Consider the following 17179-nt stretch of genomic DNA (forward strand, 5'->3'; position numbering starts at 1 on the left):
AAATAGACCTACAACTATCCACGTCCTTGAAAACCGCTTATAATTAAGCCCCAGCCTCAGAATAAATATTTTATCAGTCCGTCTGTGATTTCGGTAAACACGAACGGGTAATAACTCTAAATCAGCCGTATTTTAAATTAAAACACTCCAGTGTCTTGGTAGTGTTTGAATTTCCGTCTGATTTGTGCGGTACGCATTTAGGCCCTCATAAAAATACTTTTAGTGGCTGGTTAATCTACACCTAGTACTGTATTAAAAACGTCTACTCTTAATTTAAAATAAATTTGTTCTACGCACGCCTTGCGCCCGCTTAACAATAATAAATCGGCAGGAAGGCGTGTACTTTAAAACGGGTTTCTAATTTTGTGTCTGGGTGGAGTGTCGGATCGGATATTTCTGAAAATAATACTAAGGATCCTTAGTAGAATGGCTTTGATTAAAATCTTGACTTTTTTATTTAAAAACTTCAACACCCTGTATCGTCAAAACTATGTTCTATGTTCACCTCGAAGAAGAAAGATTTCCAAAACTTTTTGATTATTTTTTTATTAGTCCAGTCGTTCTACGGAAAAACGTGAAAAAATTGATAGCAACAATCTGACGACGGGATCTTGTAGGGGGGGATAGTTAATGAAAAATACATAAATTAGTACAGCCAATTTTGCCCCCACTCCGAATAAACAATGGTCAAAGTAGTCAAAATGAGATTTTTCTCAAATATAATTTTTCAGCGGCAAGATAGAGAAAAAGTCGTCAAATGAAAGTTGCAGGTATTAAAAAACCTACAATTTCATTTTTGCATTAAAATCGGTGCATTATTAATCGCAAAAACATGCATTTTTGCAGTGTAATCTAGTGGGATCAAATGGGGAGCATTGGGGGATTTAGTATATAATTTTAAGTCCACTGATAATTTAATTTTTGTTATTAACACCAATTGTAACGTATCAATAGTAATTTAAAAAATATAGCTGTCAAATAATTTTCCGTGATTTAAAACAGCTATCTTTACACTACAGATTTAGAATATAGTAAATATTTGCCATATTCTCTAAAGAACATCGTTTTATGATCCTAATTAATACTGTGGATTATTAATAATTACCAAATATCAAAGCATGTTTATCGGTTGTATATGACACGTTGAGCGAATAAATGTTTGGGGTTATGGGGAAAGGTCACAAATAAGTAATATATCACCATATTTATTATTTATACAATTGTAACGCTTTTATAATGCCGACAATTTTTTAAAATCTTATCCAACTAATATAATTATTGCATCTAACAGATGTTCGGCCAATATAAAAAGATATATTCAATGACATAATACGTAGAACGTTATGAAATCAAAAACAATTGTATTTTAGACCAAAAACGAACAACCATGTTTCTGTTAAAGTGTATAAATTTTGACAAATACGTTTTTGATCTCAACGGATTGTAAAGTAATGGCCGATCAGTGCGTTGTTAATGTTACATGACTTAGTTTCAGGAGTCAAGGTCATGGGAACAAATGCTAGACCTCATTGCTTATTTTAACGCAGATTTCAATGAGATTAATAGATTAATTGACCCTTATTTGAATACTCAACGCGGAAGGATTGGGAGTTGATTGATGATAGGCATTTGTTCCTCAATAAATAAAAAATGACTGGAAAGTTTATTATCATCTTTGGTATTATTTTACTACAATGTATGTAATATATAAATGGAAAACAGCATATACATTCGTCTGTCTCGGTTAATGTTCATCTGAAAAAAAAGAAAAACTATTAAATACGTTTTGAATTATTTACGTAATTTATAAAAAATATCGAATTCAATCTTTGTTTGGTCACTAAAAAACGTGTTGAATGAATTTTGAGATTTAATTGATCAATATTCAGTGCGAGAATGAAGGAAATATGAAATTGTTCATTAATTAGAGAAACAATGTAACTTATTAAAACTGTTTGAGAAGCTCTGGTATAGTCTCCGACTTACATACTGCATAAAAAGAAGTGAATAGTTGTGGCTATAAATGGCGTGTCGGCAACATTTTTATCTCGATTTTTCTAGTAAATAGAAAAATTGTTAGTTTGATTTTAGATAGTCATCAGTTTTAGTATTCATTGTGGGAACGTGTATCTTTTATTGTAACAATTGTCAGTGAACAAATGTTTAAGTGATATATTTCTTTTCCCAAACTGTACTTTTCCTTTATCTGAAGGGACAATGTGGTATTAATAACTCCAATAAACGTACCAAAATGGTCCAATAATATACGGTGATAAAGTATAGAAACTGCTAATTAGTTGCATGTCTTTATATAAGTACCAATTTTCAAATAGGCATAACAATTCCACTATAAATGTATTCTATTTACGAACAAAATCTTTCTTCAGATACCCGGTCTAAGTTTGTAAACACTCTGTATAGTTTATAAGGAAAAAATGAAATTAGGAATTGTTAAACGTTATAAAATTGCTTATAGAAATTGACTGTCTCATTTTTTGACAGTTTCTTGTTTTATGATGTACACCTATCTATAAGCTTGTGGAGCTTTCTTCGAAGCTTTTGACAACTTTACACCACCTCTTTCTGTACTCCTTTTGGCATAAGTTCTAGATATTTTGATCGTGTAGCGATCTTCAGTTTGTTCACTGTTTCCGGTAATACTTAGTTAACTTTTTTTCCAGCACTTTGACGAAATCCGTAAATTCTTCCACTTTTTATTCCAATCCCACCATTAAGTCTTAAGATTAGATACAAGACTTAAAATTGCATTAAGGGCCATGACATTACTGTAACAATTTTGAGTTTTTACCGTGCATCATGATGCGTCTGCGTTTTCAAAGTTTGTCGCACTCTCCTTCGATGAAGATGTTAATACTCGGAAAATAATGGATAAGTTGGCACTTTATCTTTAGCGCGAATCTATACGTGCTTTCAGCAACAAATGCAGCTCGGTGTTAACGCACCCGTCGATTTGGCCGTTTTCTAAAACACCATGCCACGTCGGTTATTAATAGAATCGGTTCTGCGAAACCGTACTGACACAGAAACCGAATCCAGGCAGATATCAATTTATATCCAGTAAATATTTACCGGAACTCGAAAGAATATTGAAAATTTAGAATGCCTCCACTGGCGGTTTCTTTTAAACATCTCGTTTTGTTATGTGGAAACAGTTTCCGGATCACCGTTGTTCGTAAATAAAGAATAAAATTCATTAGTTTCATTTCATGAAGTTTCAAAACAGTTCAAATAATGTAACCTTATTCTTCTTCTACCATGGAACCATTGAAATCATTGAAATAGATTTTGTAATAGATATCTGAGATAATTGTCTTCCATGATGATGAGGAAAACGTGATATGTATGTTTTATAGTGAGAAATGCAGCATTCCGACCACCCTAAAGCGATTTTCCAGTGCTCTTCCGCCCGTTCTGAAAGAGTTAGGTGTATCAACCCACTGTGACAAAACGGCGGCGGTTATGTTTACGGTGCGTGAGAGCTTTCAGCTTTAGAACTGGCGCCACCGAGCGTGCTAAATATTGTAGTCATCCCCCCGGCTTAACACTCTTGTGAACCTAAGTGACCTTACCGCATTAGAGTCCCGTCCGCCACGCCTTCGAGAGCAAATAGATCTCCATCCAATTAAATTCATCGAGTATATTTAGGCCTACAGCGAAGTGGATGGACAAACAAACCCGCCTGTTCATATATAAGCTACTTGCGACATTGTAGGATATTTGTTTTGAGAGCTGAAAGTGCAGTACGTTCGAGATCTGAAATATGACCTGTTAATGGGGTTTTATGTTTCATGCATATGTCGCTTTTCTAATTGCAAAGCTGGAGTGGCCATTTTCGCTTTCGCAACATTGTAAGTTTAAGGCGACTGAATTCATAAAGGAATTTTTAAAGGACATATCGGGGAATGAATAATATATCTTCACATTGTTTTATTGTTATTTTGTAAGCATTGAAAAAGAAACGTATTAAAATAGAAGCTGTGCTGGAATTACATCTGTCGCAGCGCAGCATAATATTTTGCTGGACAAACATACTATTTTTTTTTGAAATTCCGTTATATTTTTAGGGGACACCGTCGAGGACATTTAGAGTTGTATAAGTGTCCACAAATAATAATTTTTCGTTTTGCAAAGTATTTCAAGGCTGGAAATGTTTTTTAATTATTCCTTTCTTAAAATAAATCATATGTAGTATATGTTGGCGTTATTCCAAACTGCCCCGACAAAAATTGCAACTTCCGTGAGTTAAATAATAGAAGTGTTTTTAAAATAATGAGATTAAAGTACCCGATATGTGTTAAAAATTAGCGCTTTCTTTGCTTTTGAATAGACTTAAATTTTAAATATTTTTTTCTTTGCAATTTGATTCAAATGTCAAAGCAAGAACATTTGATAACTTGGGTTAATGCAAATAAATCTAAAAAATAAGGGGTGATTAGTAATGGAACTTTTTCGAAAAATTATGTTAACGGATAAACTAAAATTTATTTTTTAGTTTGTGTTTTCAAATTTGTTACATTTATTGCGGTAACAAACTGCCCTTGTGAAAAAATTAATCAAACTTCTGGAGAATAGTTAAAAGATAACTATTTAACTGTATTCTATAAGATATTTATAGAATAAAGTATATTCATAGATAGAAAAAGATAAAATTTAATACCTAGATTTTAATGCTTTAAATGCACAAAACGTAATACGGTTTTAAATTCGTAAATTTTAACTGTTTTAAATTAAATTTAATATTACATTGGTTAATTAAAAAAAAATAAATCCAACCACCAAGAACGGCGGTGACAGCACTTTTAACATTAAGGCGATGTTTCGCATTGTATTAGCTATGTCCTGTCCAAATTTTGTTCATGCGACTCTCTTGGTTTCGACAATGCTATACTGTAAAAAGAATTGAATCAATTCCTTGCTCAATAAGCAAATGTCTGACTGTGGTTAAAATATGATTTTTTTGAATAAAATCGCTTCACTGAAAAAATAAATGTGGTAAATATTAAACTAAAAGTGTCATACAAATTTGTAACATTATTTTTATGAAGCAGTTGCTAATTTTTTTATCAATTTACTTGGGATCACACATAGAAAAAGAGACAATATACCTATAGGTAAGATTTTTGAAGTTGCTTTCCTTGCACGCCACTGGTGAGTAGCCTTAGGCGCCATTACGCTTTCCCGAATAATGTACGGTCTTTTGTGACCAATCTTACGTTGAAAAGTTATGGCACTGACTCGATACCGCCAACAGATTTATTCGGTCGTAAACGCCTAGTACAGATCTTGTAATGGTATATAACCCAGTGGCATATGTTACACCAACGTGTGCATTACATATTTTTTTATGTAAATAATGAGAATGTTGACGCGCAAAATGCTTAGAACGACTTTTCAGTAAGCGAACGACGAAAAGATACTGAGCCATATCTGGAGCCGAAGGGTTTGTTTATTTTTCCATATCGTAGAGGAATTATTTTATGTTAAACAAATTCAGAATTTTTTTTCTAAAAAATCTTATTAAATGAAGTCAAACAATGTTCTTCGATACCGTAAATCTAGGATGCAAAAGATATCTACTCTTGATGTAATTTGCAAGAACAAACAAATCTGGATCACCAGTTTGTAATTATTTCGCCTTTTTTTGCTGCAAACCACCTCTCACAATACAAATAAACAGAAGAGGCTTTGTTAGTAGTATTTAACACCATGACTCGTAGCTGGTTCAAGGTATTTTCATATTTATCACCAGATTGCTGACTTCCTGTAAGTTGTTTAAGTATGTCAGTAATTACTAGATACTACACTCCATAATGTTACTGTGGAACTCGTTTGTAAACATATTTGTTACATCCCAATACAAAAACAGAGGAAAATAATATTGGGAAAGTTTCCTGTTGGTATAGAATGTACGATGTCATTATCGTCTACTCGTCACCTTTCTTGTGATTTTTGGGGATGACTATTTCTGATTCGCAGAGTTATCTTCAAGTCTACCCGAAGAGATTGTTCCAGGTCGACGCACGCTGTCAAGTCAACAACCGACTATCGATCCTCATTAATTATCGCACGGTGTACTTGGATGTGATTGAAAAGTACACCGCGGAAAATTGGACGCTCACGACGATCCCGGTAGTGGTTTAATTGGCTGGGTATAGAGGTGATCAGGAAGGAGTGGTAGAAGCAGGATTAGAATATGTCTTCAGTATATAGGATATTCTTCCGGCTTAATATACGGAATGTTTTTTTTTTGGCTTTTGAAGTTTTTAGGAATTTAGGAATTTTTCTCAAGATAAACTCAAGAGACTTTTTTAAAAGTTTAGACAATCATTTTAACTACAACAAAGTCTGCACCGCAGTAAATACAATCAAAAGCTTCTTAATTAAAATATTTTTATAATTTCGGCATGGAAACATTATTTTAAGTAAATAATGCATTTGCTCTAAGTAAATACTTCATGTGACACGCGATACTTGTTGATTGTTTTTCTTAAATGTACAATTTATTTTTTTTTATAGTGTTTACAATTGTAATTGAAATACAAGTAAACCGTTACTAATTTTAATACGTACATACATAAATATGTATTATTGTCTCATTGTTTATGTGTTGAATTGTTAATGAACAAACACATTGCAGTAGGTATACGTTTTTTTGCCTCGTTATTGCGAAATTAGTCACTGCAAACCGAGCTACAAGCATAGTACAAAATAGAGCGTTTTTCGAAATTTATATCGACCGTATAGATTTATGTGTTTGGTCCTGCTAGTCATTGTTCAAAGGCGCCCTTACAAAAGTCGTGTTTTATTTACTTGTGATCTCAGTTAATTTAATCTGACTGACCAGTAAGCATTCAGGATAACTGAGATTAATTGAATAGAAATGTTAAAAATATGCGACAAATGGTCTAGATAGTAAATTTACAAATTTGGCTTTTGTTTCGAGTTAAAGCCATATATAGCTACGTTTGTTTCTCAGCGTTTTCTCTATAAAATTAATCTAAATATAAAACGTTCGGGCATTAGGCAAGGTTAAAAAAACATATTATTTCCATTAATTTTAGGTTTTTACTCGATGCATCCTATAAATAGAACCCATTCATTCATTTATTTAAAGTGAAATGGATGTAATCCAAGTAATTGATCGAACATTATCGAATTTGTGGTTTCATTCAACTTCAAACAAAAGCAGATATAATTAATCTATAAACAAAGTTTACTTTAAAATTTACTTGCTTTCAGTCTACAAGTTTGCCATTGTTCTCGCAGTAAATTTAATTTATAGAAGTTTCTTTGAATATTGCCAAATAAAAAATGCATGATTTCGCCTTGCGTCTAGCGTCTAGTATTTTTTAAATTAGCTTAACTGGGTTCAGCTTGTATAACGCATATTCTCGATCTCGATAAAAATCTAAGTTATTTCAAAGAACTTGTAAAATGTCTCTCAGGTACCTCTTTACAACGTCTTAATGGCACTAACCATTCCTCGCAGAACCCAGGCGGACAGAAAAGTGCACTTTCAGACATGCAACTTATAATTCCGAGTCAAATGTCGCCTCTTTTATCTCCTAACTGCATAGCTGGGGTTGGTCGTGACGACTTTTGTTAAGGTAGCAATGCAGTTGATGTTTGTTTTGCTGTCTAGATAAGGAGTAGAGTTGCTATTTTTGTTCTTCGCCTTTTTAAAACTTCAGAATTGGTTTCAGATTTTCCTAATTTGTTTATCCAATAAGAAAATAACGTTTAGATTTGCGAAGAACAATGCGTTTCGCTTCATTTTCTGGAAATGTTGGACGTGTTTATTGGCAGCAGCTCGTGTTGTAGATGTGCCTTACACTAATTGACGGGTGTTTGAATGATATTTCCGAGTGGTCTTAAATAAAAATATTGTAAGTAAAAAACTGTGTTACGAGGTAGCGAATGTCACTTTTCAAGGATTTTTTTATCGGGAAAATCGCAGTCAAACTTTATTATCGCCTCTTTGAGAGCTCAGTAAACTTTTAAAATGCGATCGTTCCTATTTGTGTAATGTGCATTGGTCTACTACTACATAATATAAGCTTCTCATGAATGAAATCGATTTTGTCGATACCGAATAACTTCGTCAGCGCCACAAGGTATATTTAGAATAGGTAACTATTTTGGTATTCGAACAATTTCAACTGGCAACTCCCTAAGATAATTCTTTCTGGGGATATATTTGGCTTACGAGCTTTAACTGCGGACTATTAACCAAAAATAGATTAGATATAAGCCCGGAATTAAAATATCGTGAGCTTGATGTATCGAAAACATTTATTTTTAGTTTTTTACATGTTGTTTGTCTGTAAAACAATCTGAAACTGAAATATTTACTTTAAATTAAACTGTTGGATTTAGAATATTATATCCCTATAATTCTTGCAAATATTAAAAGCATTTCTTTTATATTTGGATCAATTTGAAAATTTTAAATCGTACCATTTTAGTTTCCAACTCAAATTTATTACATTTTTTAATTTCTTTCAGTGCCTACATTAATAGAATCTTTTTGATAAATCCAAAACATGTTTTCGCTAGCTTCTATCGATGTAGGACATTTTTTAAATATTTACCGCTTTCATTACGGGATCAAAGATTTTTATTTGGAGCTCAGCCTTGGACGAGTTTGATATACTTTGAAATTGTACATAAAATTAGTGAGACATTAGGTGCTGCGACATGTCTCCAGTTGTTTACATTCGCATTATCATTTTTTGTGCGCTGTGTCACAATAAATAATAAAATATGTATGCAGTTGACGTTACCCATATCCAAGTCGTATAGTTGTGTAGCATGTGTTTTACAAATTAGATGATTGAATGGAAATGCTTTCACGCAGAGGTATACCAGCTCCAAGGCTTTGTACTTTGTAATGTTAAAGGAATTTGGCAGTTTTGCCATGGTAAAATATGCAAGATATTTATTGCAAATGTTTGTGAATGCCTTTCTGTAAAACTATATTAAGTAAATACGTATTATCGATTGAGTATTTGCATTACTGAATATAGTAAGTAGTGCAATTTATCCAGAACAGTTTTATAAAGGACTGGATTATAAAGAATGAAAATTATGACATTCTGCTGGTTGTATCATGTCCCGCATATATATTGATTTTGTTTGTGTCGTTGGGTGGCCTAGATTCTTACTGTCCTTTGTCTATTGGATTCATACACTTCATACCGAGCGTTCTGTAAACATCATTCTATTAGCATAAAAGATACAATGCTTTGTACCTGTATTAAAAGAATATCTATTAATCTCAACTGGATCGAAGACTTAGTTGTCTAAATTTATAGTACACACGAATTTAGATTTCTACAAAGAAAGGTTCCCAAGAACCAACAAAAAATAAAAGCTGTTTATACTCTTTTATGATCTTCAGTTCCTCGGGTTTCTTTTTAAGATGTTTTGTTTTGACATGAATACCGTAGCTGGTTTATTGTGTTGTGAATATGTTTGGATTACTGGTTTATTGCTTCCTCATCGTTTGGACGTGAGATAGTCGGAAAAATAAGTATATGAAGTAGGCAACATTTTTTATACAGTTTACTGCTGAATATTGGCTTTAAATTTAATTCTAGAAAGCTTTATTTATATGTAAATTATTTAAAAACGTACTTTTTGTATTAGGAAATCGTAATGATGTATTGAACAATACCGTGCAGATTTTAGTACCACCAAGAAAAACAAAGGAAACTACGTACGTTAATTTCCATCTCAATACTCAAAGAGCACAATATCAAACTCGTTTATATATCCTGATCATGTAAAATAGTAGAAGAATAATAGAGTAAAAGTGTTCTCTAAATCTTATGATCAGAAATATATCCTATCACTTCCACTTATAGCCTTTGTTGAAATTGGGCTACAACTTTCTTCGGGTATTTAGCATTTTTATAACTCTGTGTATTTACAAGTAGCGGCATATAAATAGGGTAACTGGTCGGAATGAGCATGAGAACTCTCGCTAGTCACAATGTAGGTCATACAGGGTGAATTAAAGGTCAACAACACCTGAAGATATAACCGAGACATGTTATGTGAATCCGTAAGAATAAACTGTATAATACTGTGGACGAATTTGAAGAATTTGGTTATGAACATTTGAAATTTGTATTAGAAACAAGTCCTTTGTAAGGATAAAGTAAAGAAATTGATGTAGTAGAGTTCAAAACTTTTTCTTTGCTTTCTAACATTGTTAGCTTAAGATCGTTATACAAACCGATTTGATTATGCTAAAGAAATGACATGGTGTATTCAAGTGAAATATGGTGGTGTAAAAAAATAGTTTAATAGTGGTTGTACTTCCAACTAGGAAACTTTGGCATGCCCTTGTTCTTGGGCTAGGTTCTGTGGTGGCGGATCCGCTATCAGAACCTCTAGACATGCCCTTCAGCTCTTGTTGGTTCTAAGACGGTTACAAATATATTAAAATGTCTAAAAACAAATTCAAAAAAATTTTAAATAAACAATACTTGTTTGCGGTCGACCGTTGGCGGGATGGTCACCGGCCCGTAACAACCCTTAAAGCGAAACCTACCGCACCACCGGCGACGGCCAGGGCAGCCCGAAGAGAGAGGGAACGCGGTCGCGTGTCTCCACCGCTACGGAGGAGGTGCGGAACAGAGTACACCGTTCAGCTACCCGGTATATGGCATAGTCAGTCCTCAGACGGCACGAGAGCGCGAACGGATAGCCCAAGAAGCAACAGGTGTAGGCTAAATGTGGGTTTGTGTGTGAGAAACCACGCGAGTCGGTACATCGTCGATCCAGAAAATGAAAGTGGAAGAACCGCTTTGGTCCTCGGTGGAAATCGTCCAATGAGATTCGATTGGAAGTGACAGAATGATGCTTTTCTGATGTACACTACACATTTTTTTAATACTTAATTAGTGATTGATGTGTTTGCGTATGGATGTAACCACTTTATATAATCAAGACTATTGAAAAGAGGAAAGATTAAAGGTTTCCAAGTCTAACCTTTACTATCAAAGTTCGAAATACACGACGCGTAAACAACTTTTTGTGAGTGTCCCGGTGTTTACCAACAGACCTGCAGAGCACAGTTGTTTTTCGATAAGATAAGAAGTATGTAGACTTGCTGACACAACACCAACAAAGTATTCCAATTTTAAGCTTCGCATTGCTTCAGAAGATGTGTCGGAGGCCTTCCTTCCTTGGATAGTTTTCGAAAACTTGCCGCCTTCCATTCTTGGCCAACGCAATCGAGGAAGATGCCTTTGAGCACTGTTTGCGTCAGCGTAAGTATTTACCACATGCCATGATGATTTAAATACAATGCGTCTGAGAACTTTAATGTCTCGGTCAAATGTCTGCAGTTAAGGTTTTAGGGTGTCGCATGTCGGTCGGATATGCGGGCTGCTAAATCATTGTTCTAATTGTTGAAATTGGATAATTTAATGTCGGAGTTTTGATTCGACGGTTTCCATTCCAACTAAGAATGATTTTGGTATATTTAACCAGCCAAAAATATGAAATTGAAGATAGAATACAAAATTTATAAAATGATCCTTTTCAAATGTAATTCTGAAGAGCTCCATGATTCCTCAAATATGCTACCTACCTAAGTACTAACAGCTTTTACATTTATTTCAAGTCAACACTCATGATTTATTTATAATCTTTGATAAATCTCAAAGATGTATGTTGTGTACTGTGTCTTTCATTTGCAAATAAAAAATTCAATGCCTAATATGATTATCTTTATTCTCATTGGCAATATTTATATATTAAAGTAAATAAAGATAAGTGACAAATGCAACATGATCTTATGATATTTACCTAAAGTTATAAAAAATATCGGAAATATCCCTCGTATTAATTACTATATAGTGCAATTATTATTTATTAAATAGGTCTATTCTTGTCTTTAAATAAATATATCGCTTCTGGCCTTTAACTTAAAAATACACAGGGTGTCCACAAGCGAATGAACCATACTTTAAGGGTAATTTCCTTGCATGAAAATAAATCGATTTATACAAGTTACTTTAACAATTCTGTTTCCCTAAAAGGTTAAGGATCTTAAAAAATATTCCATTTTTTATGAGATTCCTTTTTTTATATTTTAATTATATCTGGTATCATTAGTTAGGTTTTGTCGTAGTTGATAATGAACTTAGGCTTAGGATACCTGAAGCTGTATTCTGTATTTTCTGCCATACCTAGTTGCTAGTTATCATCCTGGTACTGGAAATCAAATTCATTCTTTTGTAGCTATAATAAATATTTTTTTTACGATTTAAACTAACTTTAACAAACTGTATTCTAAGAAAGCTTTATATATTTTATTAGATGCTTTGATAGATATCTAAATCCTAAAGCAAATTTAATCTAGCAAAAAATATATCTAGTTTAAATAGACAACACTGCCATAAAAAACGCAGTTGTCTGTAATTGATAGTAGCAATAGAAAAGCTTTTCTGAATGTCTGTCACTATTTTTGGAAGGTATCTAAAAACACCTTTATTCAATAAATATACTCAGGAAATTCGTTCCGGACATCCAATGTTTATTTATACAAACTTTTCTTTGTTTAATTGTGAATATATCTTTGCATGTATATTTCTGGAGAATCATATGTTGCAGATTAATAGTTTTATCATAACATGTTGCATTAGTAATACTAAAAATGACTTGCAGTATTGTATAGTGACATAGTTGACAGGTGATGCGATAAATTGATTTTAGGGAAAAAAGACTTGCTACAGGTTTTGTTTTCGATGTATTGTGCAGCAGAATTAAACTAATCACTGGCAAAATTGGCGTGGAATTTAAAAATTATAAAATAATTGCCGCAATATCACGGAATTGTTTTAAGTTGTAGATTTTTAAACTTTGCAAGAATTGTCGCATGAAGAAATTTTAACAATTCGACACCCATGAAGTCATTGCCAGCAATTTGTTATTAGAGTTCCTTCTTCCAGTACTTTATTAAGCGTCTTTGATTAATGCATTTTTTTAAGTTACCCGTTTCTTTTAAGTTAAAATCCATTGTTTCCTTGGGCATTTACGCATTATTCTAATAGACCATTACACGTCAAAGTCCATCGCGCATCCCATGTCCTTAGAACCTTATGAATTATTTATACTGCGGTTTAAATAATAGCCCGTTGCAATAATTCCCTGTTGTGTACGTTGGTCTTACATATTGATCAACTTCGCACAAGCATGGGGTACGAAAATTTATTCTAGTTGACGGTGTCGAATTAAAACGACTAGAATATCGTATTGTCCCTGTTCCTATACTTGCCCCTTTTGGTGCGAACAAAGGGCGGCTTTTAACGATGCAGTGAGGAACTTTAAAGGGGTTTTAAATTACTTTGAAGTACCTTATTGTTATGTTACCCTCTCTAGAAAAGTCGCAAAGTAGCAAGAAAATATAAGTGCGGTAATGTTCAATTATTATAGAAGAGCATTTGAGATAAATATTTATCAGAGAATTCCAGAGTTTGTTATGATGTTTTTCATTTTAAATCTATCGAAGTCTGTAAGTTATTTTCCTTTGTACTGTTTGTACTTTATGAGTAGGTATTTAATTGAATAAAAAATAAATTATTCGTGTAATTCCTACGCAGTTGTTCCCATTCGACTACCCTTTGTATTATACGTAGTATGTGGTTTAAAGACGGGCGTGTCCTAGATCCACAGGACGAGCGACGCCACCTAAAATGCATTCATGTGACGGAGACGTGTCCGATAAGGTCCTAGACCGGATAAAAAGGACTGGAGATCTTTCTGGGTCGCCGTCGCGTCGTATTCTTCAAAACTATGGACGCTAGAACAGTTTATCATTGATTTTTTTCTCTAATTTAATTTCAAACATTTTTTCTTATTTATTTTAAATTAAATATCAGATAAAATTATGGATCTTCGTAAGAAATATACGGCACTATTATATAATGTGTGATTAAATCACTACATTTAATGTTACCATTATTCAAGTACTTTCTCTGGTTGCACCTCATGCATTTCAAAAAATTTAGGCGCGACTTCAGCCTGCAACACTGGATGTATTTGAATTAATGGGAATTTTATTTAAAATCTGACCTGTATTCTCTCTCCAGTTTTTAAGGATCCCTAGTTGTTTTGACTACCAAGTGAAACGTTTTCCGTCCCACAATCGGTTTCGATGAAATAGAGATTGACGCTGTGTTGTTAAGTTTTTTAGTTTTGTGGTATTCTTTTTTCTAAGTATCCACAACTATCTGCCTTAATCCAATAATTTTAGAAACTGACTTCTCGGAAATCCTTTCTATTATCTTTGCAAGTCACCGGTCCGTGAAACACAACAATTCATTTTTTATTGCGGTATGCTTTCTAACAAGCAAACTATAGTTGTAAGTGAGAATGTTTGTAACTAACACTTAAATCGTAAAAATTGATGCTAGAAACGTTCCCTTTATTTCGGAAACACACCGTATATAGAACGTAGGTTGTACTTTCTTGTTCGAGACTGACATACATGGATTAGCATGTGGTTAAGGGATAATAGTTTTTCTTTATTTCATTATCAACCGCACCCGGATAGTTAAACTAGGGTGTGGTTTGGGGGAGCGAGAGTCTAATTTGTTTTAAGGCGATGCTCTCGGGGTAGACGGGGGGTGTGAGCTTGGAAATGTCAAAGGGTGTGTTTCAGTGTTGATGGCTTTAGTTGCAGCAGAGTTTATTAGCCTTTGGGTTGGTAACTCAAGCAGAATAAAGAAATATTAGATAAAATGTAATGAGTTTTGCTTTAGTTAATTTTACACAAGTTTTCTGTAACAAAATTTGTTTAAGTGGTCCAGTTTTGTTTGTAAAAAAATATCGATATGTTTGTCTGCTATTTTGACATGAATACGGATGGGATCTAAAAACACAATCATTCAAGGTTAGCCATCGGGTTCTGGTGTTGGCGTGCAGAGATAAACATCAGTTATACTAAAAATACTTAAGATTGACCAAGAAGTTCGAGCAAATCACTACATCGAAAAAAGATTTATAGGTATTTTATAAAAGCACATGTCATAATTCGAAGGTTAACATGTTCAGTACGTGTATTTTAAAAATAAATCGCTATGCGCTGTAATTTATATAAAAATGTAAATTTTACTTCATGAAATATAAATGTATCCTTTTTTTTTCACTACGTAGAAGATTGTTCGTGTTATTTTTTAGGAAAGCACGGAAATAGAACAGTTACAAATCATGATTTTTATCGTTTTTCAAATATTGCATTTGCTATTTTATTTACCAATGCTTTAAATTTTCTACCTGAATTAAAAACTATTCTCTCTTAATGTTACTTCGAGTCTATTTCTTGTCTTATAGAAGTGATGAAATGTTTAGAGCAAATACTTGTCTTTCATTACGGGGAACAACAGTCACTGTTTTGTTGACTAATAATGTCGCAAGGTACTAAACGTCATTAGAAAAGTTTATGAAACACTATAGTTTTTATTGTCTTATACAGTCGTAGTAAATTTAAGTCTGAAAATTTTTCGGATTTGATCGGTACCTTGATCTAGATCATCGGAAGTTATTTTTTCAATTATATAATAGTGCACATCACGCATCAGTTGCCTGTAACCTTCATCTCGATTTCTCAAGCATTCACTTTTCCTACAGAAACAATATTGATGTCAATCTACATTATTCTCACGATAGTGAACATTATTTTAAGCAGATGTTCATCATTTATAGTTTGGAAGTATTGAATATATTTTATCCTTACTTGACTCGTCCATATCTAATTTTTTAAACTCACAAACTTAGTATTTGAACTAAATCTTTGTTTCACATTTCAATATCTTCCAGCGATGTATTTTTTCAACTAGCCGTGTGAGAAATATAATTTTACTTGTATACGAATGTCAAGTCTGTTCACCAGTGTTCAGCTATCGCTACAATTTTTTATAGTCGTTTATTACATGCTCAATAAGGATGTACATAAATTGTTATTGGAGATAAAAGTTTCATGGTAGCAACAGATAATCACAGCGGAAAGTATTTGTTCGTGACTAATAATAAAATGGAATCACTAGGTAGATGTTTCATTCTGTGGCGTCTTCTTATTGATCCATTAGGAGACAGGTAATCTTATTTTTGTTTACTGTACAACCGTACTCCTGTCTTTTTCTGAGAATAAGAAAAAAAATGTTGAATTAAACAGTAACATTTATGTAATGGTCGTAAGAAATAATTGCTTGTGTGTGTAATACTGATCTTTTGTACGAATATGGACAAAACAAGTTGCATTTCTAGAACTTTGTGGTTGTTGAGAAATTGAATCATTAACTTTATAAAGGTGGTACAAGATTAAATGCTCAAGACGTTGATAAAACATAGAGTGAGATGCATATCTCCAAAGGAAAATTTTGAAGATTTTAGTTCAGATTTCATAATACCATTTTTGTCTAATGAACCCTTCTTAGTTTTCCTCCATTTAGAGCTTAACAACGCGAATTATGAGACGTAATAATTCAATTAGCTAGGGCGGGATACTGTTATTAGGATTAATTGCAGGCGGGGTGATTTTATTAAAAGCATTTCCCAACGGAAAAATAAACCGTTTTATGACCTTTCCCGGTAAGGGTAGAGTGGCTGTAAAAAATGGGTTTGGTGAAAAGGGAAATAAATGTGTTCTTTATGATACTGTTGTCTCTACCCGCTCGGTACTAAGTTTTTTTATTGAATTTTTTAAATAAATCAACGTTTTTGATTCTAAAGTTGCATGTAGTAATATATTAAATTATATATTTTAAAGGAAAATAATCAAAATAGACACAAACGTTAGAATGAGGAATAATAAATATATAAATATTTTTTGGGCAAATTTCCAAACATTCCAATGTTCTCTGTTTCTAAAATTGTGTACATTTTAATCAAATTGTTCAATATTTTACTCTTCACAAATATCGGAGGTGATGTATAGCATTTTCCCTGAAATTGGTCCTTCCTTTAATACGTTTAGATTTTTTTATATTGTTAAATACCTACATTTCTTTTATTTTAACTTGCCTGCCTACTAACACATCTCATCGTTGAATCAGTTCACAAACCTTTTTATCTCTATTTGAGCAATTCATACAAATAATTAACACGACTTTACAAGTGTTCACTGACAAAACGATTATTATTT

The 17179-nt window shown here is 33.0% G+C and overlaps 1 protein-coding gene across 3 annotated transcripts in view; it reads left to right on the forward strand.

Annotated features, from left to right (window-relative positions):
- LOC108910108 overlaps positions 1-17179 on the forward strand; it is a 52222-nt gene that overhangs the window by 5934 nt on the left and 29109 nt on the right. For 2 of the 3 annotated variants that reach the window (XM_018714619.2, XM_018714617.2), the window contains exon 1: positions 10715-11300. The exons of the other annotated variant lie outside the window; for it this stretch is intronic. In XM_018714619.2, coding sequence (XP_018570135.1) covers positions 11274-11300 — 27 coding nt within the window. In that variant the 5' untranslated portion in view covers positions 10715-11273. Of the gene's footprint in view, positions 1-10714; positions 11301-17179 lie in introns of those variants that run through there. 3 annotated transcript variants of the gene reach the window in all.

The sequence above is a fragment of the Anoplophora glabripennis genome, unplaced genomic scaffold, assembly GCF_000390285.2.
Source record: "Anoplophora glabripennis isolate ALB-LARVAE unplaced genomic scaffold, Agla_2.0 scaffold184, whole genome shotgun sequence".
Classification (NCBI taxonomy): domain Eukaryota; kingdom Metazoa; phylum Arthropoda; class Insecta; order Coleoptera; family Cerambycidae; genus Anoplophora; species Anoplophora glabripennis.